The sequence below is a fragment of the Tetrao urogallus genome, assembly GCF_951394365.1.
Source record: "Tetrao urogallus genome assembly, chromosome: 9".
Classification (NCBI taxonomy): domain Eukaryota; kingdom Metazoa; phylum Chordata; class Aves; order Galliformes; family Phasianidae; genus Tetrao; species Tetrao urogallus.
This window is the reverse complement of record NC_136822.1, coordinates 16,859,329-16,870,148: the sequence shown is the minus strand read 5'-3', so window position 1 is coordinate 16,870,148 and position 10,820 is coordinate 16,859,329. Positions and strand designations below refer to the sequence as shown.

The following is a 10,820-nucleotide window of genomic DNA, read 5'->3' as shown; positions in this document are numbered from 1 at the left end:
GAAAGATTGGTCACACACAGGAACGCCCTCTCCCCATGCTGCAAAGCCACACCTCTGTACTCCAGCACATCTTCTGCTGGCATCTCTGGGAGATCTTCAGTGCTGCAAAAGTTACGGAGAGAATGAAGCAGCAGAGGGCTATCTTTGTGTCTGGCACACAGATCCATCAGAAGCTGCTTTTGTGGAGAGCAGGATCTGCCCCTAAGCATCAGTTACCACAGGGATGCGATGAACCATTACAAAAATAAAACCCAAGCACAAGCTGAAGGAAGGTCCCCTGGTGCTCTAACACCCATTTTTCTTAACCACCTTTTCCCAACTGCAATTAACTCATCCTCCTCCACCAACTCTGCCTTGGGTATTAGTGCCACATACTGGAAATCGCTGTAACACGTTACGGGATTTCATAAAACAAAGCACGCCAACATTATGCAGTACAGCTAGGGGAAAAGAAAGATTTGCACTTGTCTTCCTCATGCAAATATCCACAACTGTAACTTACACCCAACTATCCTGCTGGGCCAACAGGCAGGATCACACTCAGGTGCGCCAAACAAGAGATACTGTAATGAGGACTACCAGGAGACGCTTCAAATACGCTTGACTCCTAGTAGGACGCCCAAAGCCCTAGTGGTAGCACACAGAATAACTCTCACCCCTACCCTGTGCTCAACTGGCTGCCCGCTCGCCCTCAGCATCCCCATAAGCAGCAGCACACCCACCTGAAGAGCGCTCAGTCCCTCCCTCAGCTCCTCCCACCCCACCGCTCTTCTCACGCCCCCCCTCCCGCGCACCGCACCTACACTTGCTTGCTTGCTCACTCCTTCGCCCGCCTCCTTGCTTCGTGCCGTGTGATTGGCTATCCATAACCGGGCCCCGCCTCCCGCCCCTCGCCGATTGGCCGCTGTGCCCGCGCAGCCATTCGGTTGGATGCCGCGCTGACGAGCGGGCGGGTGGGCGGACGGTAGCGGCGCTGCCATTGGCGGGAAGGCGCGGGCCTGCGAGCTTGTGCTGGGCCGGCCGGCGGGGCGAGGGCCCAACTGCTATTGTTGCCGCATCGCCGAGGAGAGCGGCCGGCGCGCAGCCATGAGCGGCGGCGTTTACGGCGGAGGTGAGTCCGGCACCGCGAGACCGCTGAGCTCGCGCCGTCCCGTGAGGCGCCGCGTGCCCGCCCGTCCCGCCGCTCCCTCGGGGCCCAGCAGCGGCGCGGCCCCGGCCCGGCTCCCTCCCGCCGCGCCGCTCCCGGCCCCGCCGCTGCCCCGTGCGCGAGGAAGAGGAGGCCGCCACGGACCTCGTCCGCGCCTCTACCGGCACCGCTCCGCCGAGAGGCGGCCCTGCACGGCGGTCCCGGGCTGGTGGCGGTGCTGCGGTGCCGGGCGGGAGTCTGAGGGTTTGGATTTCTTTTAAGAAGTCGTGGAAGATCGGAGCCCCGGGCAGGAGGGCGGTTCGGAGTGCGGCACCCCAACCTGCGGGGCTGGGGCGTCTGGCTCCGGCTGCCCACGCTCGGATTCCGGCCGACTCGGGGCGATCCCGGCCTGCTTCGGTTCGTGCGAGTTTTTGACAGCTTGGTGTCGGAGTCGGCGCTCAAATGTCTGTTTCCGTGCATCGCAGATCACGTTGCTTTGTTTAAAGCTCACCCTGTGCCACCCCCTGCCGTGTGCCGGCTGCCCCCTCCAGCTCGGGCTGCCCAGGGCCAAGGAACCTGGCACACAGCTCTGGGCAGCGGTGCCGGGGCTTCATTCCCCTCTCTGAAAAATTTCTCCCTATCTAAATCTCTTCCTTTATTTTGAAACTATTTCTCCTTGTCCTATCACTATCAAACCATGTACAAAATCAGTTTCTCTCTGTTCATAAGGTGCCTTAAAGTACTAGAAGGCTACAACAAGATTTCACTAGAACCTTCTCTAAGCTAAGCAAAACCAGCTCCCTTTCTCCACAGGAGAGGTGCTTCAGCCCTTTGATTGTCTCCTTGACCCTCCTCTGCACCCACTCCAACATCTCCTCATCCTTATGCTTGGGGCTACAGGCCTGGATGTGGTACTCCAACTGGGAATTGGCAAAGGCAGAGCAGGGGACAGTCACCTTCCTCATCCTGCTGGCCACCCCTCTTCTGATGCAGCTCAGGTTACTGTTAGTTTCTGGGCTGCAGGCACACACTACTAGCTCATGTCCAGCTGCTTGAGCCTCAAGTCCTGTGCAACACCTTGTATGTGGCCTTGTTGAATGTCATGAAGTTCATGTGGACTCACGTCTCAAGCTTGTATTTAGATACAACCCTCTTCTGTTAAAATTACCCTTTTTCTTATGCCAATGAAAGGTATTGCAATGTCCTAGTTATGGCCTATCTGGAACCTCCTGATGGCTCTCAGCTTGAATTCTGAATAGAGAAGTTTCTCTGTGTCTTGGGAAACATGCTTTATTGTGTTGGGTTTTTTTGTTTGCTTTTTTCTGGCAAGCAAAGTAGACAGAAGAGAAAGTTCAGGTCAGGATTGTAATAGAGCACAATAATCATTTACCACCTCTTTGTTAACAATCTTTTCAGATGAAGTTGGAGCTCTTGTTTTTGACATTGGCTCGTATACAGTGAGAGCAGGTTATGCAGGCGAAGACTGTCCAAAGGTAAGAATCTCTATGAATTCAGTGAAATTATAACTGGGGTTTAGAACTTGTTTGTTAGTTATAAGCTTCTAGAATATACTGTTTATTACTCTTAGTATTTAAGGAAAACTGAATTTTTTAGCAAAAAAAAAAAAAAAACCACAACGAAAATGAATAATTTTTATTGATATCTTACCTTTTGCTTTACAGGTTGATTTTCCTACAGCTATAGGTGTGGTGCTAGAAAGAGACAATGGCAGCACTCTGATGGAGATAGATGGTGACAAAGGCAAACAAGGGGGCCCAACTTACTACATAGACACCAATGCCCTGAGAGTCCCAAGGGAAAATATGGAGGCCATTTCACCTTTAAAAAATGGAATGAGTATGGTGCTCTGTCTTTTTTACCTATTTTTAAGATACCATTGCTGGGCTACAAAAAGTCATAGCTTTCATGTAAACAGATGCTATACATGTCAACTGTTTTTTCCCTTAGAGAACAGGCTCATAAAGAAAAGGTTCTGCTTTCACTAACGAAATTTTAATACAGTAATGAGCATTTTTATGTCTTAGTGGGAGACTTGTAAATTCTTGTTTATTTGATGGCTTTAATTTAGCTATCTCCTTTGATAAAACAATAAAGAAGCAATTTTTGGAAATAGTTCCTAAGATTGTTCCTGTAACGTGTATGGACAGAGGCTATCAGCCATCAGAATGGATACTTGATTTACAAAATACATAAAGCATACATACTATGTCGGTGGACTTTTATTGTAACTTACCTGCTATTATGATGCTTATAGAAAAAGAGAGAATTTGGCAAAGCAGGAGGGGTATAGGTCTGCTGAGGACAGCTTTTGACTGAAGAGCTCTTTGGGAAAAAAAGCATCAGGAAACCTTTATGTGGATTTATGAAGTGGATCAAAAGTTAGAAGCAACTAATCTGCTTGCTTCAATGTCATTGCAGTTGAAGACTGGGATAGTTTCCAGGCAATTTTGGATCACACTTACAAGATGCATATTAAGTCTGAAGCGAGTTTGCATCCTGTCCTTATGTCTGAAGCACCAGTGAGTAAAAGAAGTTTTGCATTTTGAGGAGTCTTGATCTTCATGCTGAATCTACAGACATTAGTCTTGGAGAAATCCAACATTGGTTTGTAGGTTATGGCTGTTAAAACTGAAGTACTGTGTGGGTTTTGGAAAGTATTCTCAGTAAGAAACATGTCAAAAAATCCCAACAATTTGAAAGAATTTTCATGAGTTTTATTAGAAAGTACTTACTATGTGTTACTGTGTTTCATGTATTTAAAAAAAAAGTATAAAATAAAAAATTATATTCTCACTTAACAGCCTAGCATAAAAGCAAAAAGTTGTCTGCATGTCTCATGTCACACTTAATCCATCTTTGCATTCAGCCTACCATCTAACATGTGACAGAGTAACATGTGCAGTGGAGGAGTTCTAATTTCATTTTTGCAAGTGGCCATGTAATGTAAGTGAAGTGGATGAATGCAGATTTCTGGAGAAAAATGGGAACAAAGTTACTGTCATTTAGTAATGGTCAGTGCAGTGGAAATGCCAAGTCACAGCCTGAAGCAGTGATTGAGCACCTGGTGGGAAAGCAGGGCAGCCCAGGAGAGCTCAGGTGCTTGTGATGTATCTGAGTGACCACAAGGGGTGGAGCCAGGATGCACCCTTTCCCAGACCTCACTTAAGGGCTGGCAGTGGAGGTGAGGGTATTTTGCTAGGGATTCCTGTGTGCCTGAGGCTTCCAAAGATAAGTACCTTCTTTTCTTTCTGAGTCTATGGCTGCTGCCTTTGGGTTTGTCCTCATCTGCTGTAGCTAAAGGCTTTGCTACTCTGTTATTGTTGCTGTGCTTTCTGTCACATTAGGGTGATACACTTGAAGGGCATAAGATCTGAAGGTGTTAAAGTAGACCTGTAATCCAAGCATTTTGCCTGCTTTCTGTACATTTGCTTTCTGTACTTTTAAGCTGAAGGAATGCATTAATGTTTTCAAATAGTATTAGAATAATGAAGTTTTTAAGGAAATAAATTACTAGAAATCTATTTCTGGATAGAATTTTGATTTGATTTGTAATTCTGGCTTTAATAATTCCAATTACTATTTCACTTCTTTTTGCTTTCTTTTATTATGTTCAAATGATCCTCAAGAAAGCCTGACTCCTTTTTATTTACTTGTTTGTGTTTTTTTTCTTCTTTTAGTGGAATACTAGAGCAAAGCGTGAGAAACTGACTGAATTGATGTTTGAACACTACAACATCCCTGCTTTTTTCTTGTGTAAAACTGCTGTTCTAACAGCGTATCCTTTGGAATGTTGTGCTGGGTTTTTAGTTGTTTTTTTTTTTTTTTTTTAATCTGTGGAAATTACATAAACCTATTCTAGGCAACTCCTAGTTTAATTTTTCTTCCTTGAATTAGGTTTTCCATAAACATCTAGGGAGGAAGTAAACAACTTTGATTTCTGAGCTTTAAGTTCAGTTTTGAAGTTCTCCCAGTATGGCTGTTGTCCTTTGAGGTGATGTCTTTTTTTTCTAATTTGCCTTTTTTTCTCCACTCTCTTTTTTTTTTTTTTTTTTGTTAGTTTGTTTTCATTTTATACCATGAGTAAGAACGCTACAAGACCAAAATAGCATTGTCCAAACTACTGAATAGTGTAACTAGACATTTATGTTCCCATAGCCTTAAGATGAGTATTTGTAGCTGTTTTGAAATAATAGCATGTTTTCACCTTTAGAATCTAAATAAGTTGAATGTGTATTGAGGTTACTAATAGTATTGACTTGGATTTATTGACTTGGATTGCCATCTTTGTCCAAAGCTAAGTGTTCTGTCGATGGGGTTGTGCACTCTGTAGGAAGGTGATGTGCCTGAGAGAATAGCAAACCGGATTGTAGAGTTGAGGAATTAAACACTGGCATTCCTAATTATGCTTAAATCGTATGTTACTTTTTTAAGATGAGAATTACGCTACTTTCTTTAATTGTTTTGACTAGTTTTGCTAATGGGAGATCTACAGGTCTCATCTTGGATAGCGGAGCAACACATACCACTGCTATCCCAGTGCATGATGGATATGTACTTCAGCAAGGTAAAGTCTTCTTGGATAATAGCACAGCAGTATCAAAGTCAAGTTGGCTCGTTTTTTACTTTTACAGTTTAACTACTGCTTTTAAATATATCTCTTCTCTTAAATATGAAAAATGAAACACAACCAAGCATCCAACTGTGTCTCTGTGAGAGAGTTCATTCTGTTTTCAGTACTTTATGAGTTTGATGGGATGGATTGTTGTTTTTATCTTTTAGGTATTGTAAAATCACCACTAGCAGGAGACTTTATTACTATGCAGTGCAGAGAACTGTTTCAGGAAATGAATATAGAGATAATCCCTCCATATATGATTGCTTCAAAGGTGGGAAAGTACATTTAGTGTTTGTTTGGGGGGGGGGAAGAGCTTAAATGGTGAACTCGTGGTTATGTTCCCCTCAACTTCAGGAGGCAGTTCGTGAGGGCTCACCAGCAAATTGGAAAAGAAAAGAGAAGTTACCCCAGGTCACTAGGTCTTGGCACAACTACATGTGTAATGTAAGTATGTCACTTCTCCAACTCAGTCTCCCTGGGCATCCCATAACAAAATCTGGCTTGCAAGTATGTGAGGTTTTCTTCTTCAGGAACTAGAAAATGTTTAAAAAAAACAAACAAACAAAAAAACAAAAACCTCAGTTCTGTAAGTTTTACTGGATTATTGACTGACATTCTTGTAACCATGTAATTCTTATCTCCCTAGTGTGTCATTCAGGACTTCCAAGCTTCTGTCCTCCAAGTGTCAGATTCAACCTATGATGAACAGTATGTTGCTCTTTTCCTCCTTGTGAAATTAGTTAACAGTTGTGCATGGAATGCTTTGCTGTTCATTGCTGTTGGCTTGTTTTATTTAGAGATGAAGCAAAGGTAGATAACATCTATTTATTTAAGTAGAGAAATAGTATGCATCCAGGTGGTAGCTTATTTAATATTCCATAAGATCATAATATTATCAAAAGCATCATTTAGAGAAATCACAGTATTCTCACTGGAACTTTGGTTTATAATGCTACTTAGATAATATTCTGTTTACATTGTACTTTAATATGTTGCTTTCTGAATGCTCTAGGGTAGCTGCACAGATGCCAACAGTTCATTATGAGTTCCCCAATGGCTATAACTGTGACTTTGGTGCTGAGCGTCTAAAAATTCCTGAGGGATTATTTGACCCTTCTAATGTGAAGGTAAAACAACAATGATATGTAACATTGAGGAGGCTTTAAATTAGTGATTTATTACATGGTTTCCCTTTGTATGGTGTCCCTGAAACTTCCTGATTTGTGTGTGTGTGTTTATATCTTGTGGTTCTCTTATCAGTTAATTTGCTCTGTGTTGACTTGTTAGGGTTGGGAAAGCAACAGAAGAAATGTAGTTCAAGAATGAGATGTGCTGGATGTTTCTTGGGAAAACAAGAATGTTTTTCACTTTCCATTGCAATGTTTTGTTCTCTCCAATAAATTAGATGAATTCAGCTCATTCGGGCCTTTTATGTACTTTGGGTTTTTCTGTTTGAAGTAAAGATGTGTGAATTACTGATTTTAATTTTAGGGTTTATCTGGTAACACGATGTTGGGTGTGAGTCACGTTGTCACGACAAGCGTTGGGATGTGTGACATAGACATCAGGCCGGTAAGTGCTCGCCATGTCCTAGTTAAGGCACAGATTTCACTGATTCTGTTTTTCTTACTTGGATGTGGGTGATAAAGGAGTATGAATTTCCTAGGGTAATTGTAATGCATAGTAATGCTGTAAGTATGATGTATTTGGGAACATGTAGGCTTACCGTTTTGTTTTACAAAATGCCTAAGTCAGGATGTTGGACTTAAACTCAGTGTTTCTATCTGTGTAAGTAGCTAATGTCTGTTTCTGACTGAGCTTGTGTAACGTGCATTGGATTGGCCTCAGATTATGCATTGGATTGGCATTTTTCTTCATACTTTGCGTGTTTTCTTGCATCGGCCTGGCAAATGTATTTCTTAAACATAACCAATTGAGTGGAACTTCTGGGTGTGAGTAAAAGGGAGGGAAGAGGTTTTAAAGGAAAACATTTTGGTTTAAACATTGTTCTCACATTCTCAGAACTCAACTGGAAAAGACTCAGGTTTGATGTGCAGTGCATGGGGGGTTGATTGAAAAACTTCCTCTTAACAAGGGTGTCAGGCTGTGTGAACTAGAGCACGATTCGTGTTCAATGTAAGTGTGCAGCATTAGCAAGATGGAAAACTTAGAGCGCTCTCAGATTTTTTCCTTTGCTATTGGAACATCCAGTTGGGAGTCCTTTGGAGCCAGGAGTTGGAGTCAATGATCTTTATGGGACCTTCCCAACTCGATTCTGTGATTCAGCTGAAAGGAAACCAATAGCTTGGATAGAGGATATATGTGACTGTAAGGCTCTATAACAGAAGGATATGTACTGTGAAGTCATTTAGAATCATTGATCACAGCTCCTATCTTCCTTGTATAGTATGTTATTGAGCTCTCATGAGATGTTTTTCACATGAGTAATAAATTGTATTGCGAGAGGTAGTATTGTTTATATGAAATGATGCATTATTGTTATTGATTACATGTGTTTGCATGTCATTCCTTTGTGCTGTGTGAAAGTTGTTTTCAGAATGATTTCGGAATTAATGTAGGTTTCTTATTCTCTTTTCAGGGCCTCTATGGCAGTGTGATTGTAGCAGGAGGGAACACACTAATACAGAGTTTCACAGACAGATTGAACAGAGAGCTATCTCAGAAAACTCCACCGGTAAGACAACTCTTCAAATTCTGTTATTTATCATTTTGCTTTTCTGCTGCATATGCTAATGGCCTCTGTTAGGAGACGAGATAGAAACGGCATATACTTCTGCTGCAGCATAGCTTTGCTTGGATTCTAAATTCAGGGCAGATGAGCTCTGTTGTAAGTTGAATAAGATTGATCTTTTCCACCTGCATGTTAGCGCATACACAGAGTTCTTTGTGTTGTCCTCATGTTACTAAAGGGCACCAGCCTCCTGCAATTTGTATCTGATTTTCTTTTGTTTTACTTTATTTTCTATGCAGAGCATGCGTCTGAAATTGATAGCAAACAACACCACAGTGGAGCGGAGGTTCAGCTCGTGGATTGGTGGTTCAATTTTGGCTTCTTTGGTTAGTAAACCCATGTTACTACATTATGCAGCAGCATTGCCCAAAAAATTAAGGTCAGATAAGTATGCATTGAAGAGTTCATGCTAATGGAGCAATAATTATCTGAATTTTTCCGGTTGATCGGAATGTAACTTGCCACCTTCTTCTGTATTTAATGGCAGTGTGCAGGCTTGAAATACAGTGTCTAAAAATATTGTGTAGGTAGTGCATCATGAAGGTTGCAAGTCTGTTTCTTTATGGTGTGCATGAACTTGATTGTCCAGGTTACTGAACATTGGAATGGTTTGTGGGAATTCCTGTAGCAGTATCAGACTGAAATCAGCTTTGGGTACTGCAGCTTGCAGTCTGAGTTTAATCTCCAGTAGGGGAAAAAAAATCAAAGGGAATTGACTGAAGCGTGTGGAGTCAAATCCTCTTTCTTTATTTGATGGAAAAACAAGAAAATCTTTACATTAATGAAAAGTGAAGCACATTTCTCCTAACCTTTATGTTTCTGGTTTGTTGTTGTTTTGTTTTTGTAGGGTACATTTCAACAAATGTGGATTTCTAAACAAGAATATGAAGAAGGAGGGAAACAATGTGTAGAAAGAAAATGTCCTTAAACCTCTTGCTGTGAAAACTGCTGCTTCCTCAGCGCTTCTTCTGACTTATAGCTTTAGCATACTCAGGAATGGGATGGACTTTTTTGTAGAAAGTTTATATTAGATTTTTTGCATAATTCAGGTTCCATTTTTAACAAACCTTAGAGATTTTGAGAGACCTAATTGGTACTACCATAGAAAAAGGATGTTTATGTCCTTTGTAAAGCAATAATTCGTATAACAAGTATTTTATAATTTTGTATAAATGTCTATTTTCTCTAGCATCTTTTCCTGGGAATAGCTTTACAAGTTAACCAACAGAGGCATAACCTTGCAAATGCCTGCACCATTTTATTAAAAAAAAAAAACCCTACTTTCACATATTAGTCTTCCTTTGCTAGTACTTTGGCCTTAAATTGCTCTTCTCTCAAAAATAAAACTTGCTCTTCTGTATTTGAGCAACCTTGTGAGTACTTGCAGAGAAAGTTACTCTTCTGTTTTAAAAATCAGAGTTTGTATTTACTAATCTGCTACAAGTGGGTCAGTTCAGGGTGAATTTCTACCCTCTGATGACAGTGTTACATTCCATTTAGTGAATGTTGTATTACACACTGGTCTGCTAATTTTCCATTATGGAGCGATTTCATTCAGTAAATCATTACTGCTTTCCAGCTAGTTTCTAAGAATGTATATAACACGCTGAATGCCTTAGTGATGTAGATGAGAAGCAGAGCTTTTTAGAGACAGGGAATGTAAGGCAGAGAATTCTTTCCAAGACTGGCAGAATAGTCATAGACCTCAGGATGTGGCTTTACATTTTGAAATGAACTGTAACTTAGGGGTGCAGTCACAATTTATTTACTGCTGGGTTAGCTCCCTTAGCTGACTTGGCAAGGTCAGTAAGTGCCTGCACTTGGCATGAGGTGTGTGTGCTCAGGCAGAGGAAGCAGGGGGATTTTTTCTTTTCTTTTCAGCAGGAACTGTTATTAAGCTGCAGCTCTGTGTTGCTGTTTAGCTTACTCTATTTCACAGCTGTGTGATGTTCTGTATTGTGGCACAGTGGAGTTTTGCTCTTTATTTTAAAGGCTGTGAGAAACCAAATAGCATTTAACTGATATAAAAATATGTGAACAATAACTGCTACATTTTCAGTATCCTAGAAAACCTCAAGGGTAAATAGGGATGGGTCCTCTAGATGAGAAGTTTCGTGTTACCTCCAAGCAATAAAGTAATTTATCAAAGCAGCCTGTTTTTTGTCATACCATAATAAACATCATTTGATTCTTGGATAAAGTTGCTTGCTTCACGTTTCTGAAGCTTCTGACAAACTATACTTCTGTCAGCAAGTGAGGCAAACTTAAGTCAGCTACACTGCATGACAAACTGCTTGCTGTTGTCA

The 10,820-nt window shown here is 41.6% G+C and overlaps 1 protein-coding gene across 1 annotated transcript; it reads left to right on the top strand.

Moving 5' to 3' along the window:
• Nucleotides 1-1,086: 1,086 nt before the first annotated feature.
• On the top strand, nucleotides 1,087-9,442 carry ACTL6A (actin like 6A; the record flags this gene model as incomplete). Its single annotated transcript, XM_079539676.1, has 14 exons — nucleotides 1,087-1,111; nucleotides 2,543-2,619; nucleotides 2,809-2,983; nucleotides 3,566-3,666; nucleotides 4,825-4,922; nucleotides 5,617-5,711; nucleotides 5,927-6,033; nucleotides 6,117-6,206; nucleotides 6,409-6,470; nucleotides 6,775-6,889; nucleotides 7,254-7,334; nucleotides 8,362-8,457; nucleotides 8,754-8,840; nucleotides 9,362-9,442. The coding sequence occupies 14 exons, from the start codon at nucleotides 1,087-1,089 to the stop codon at nucleotides 9,440-9,442; spliced, it is 1,290 nt and encodes a 429-aa protein (XP_079395802.1).
• Nucleotides 9,443-10,820: the final 1,378 nt, after the last annotated feature.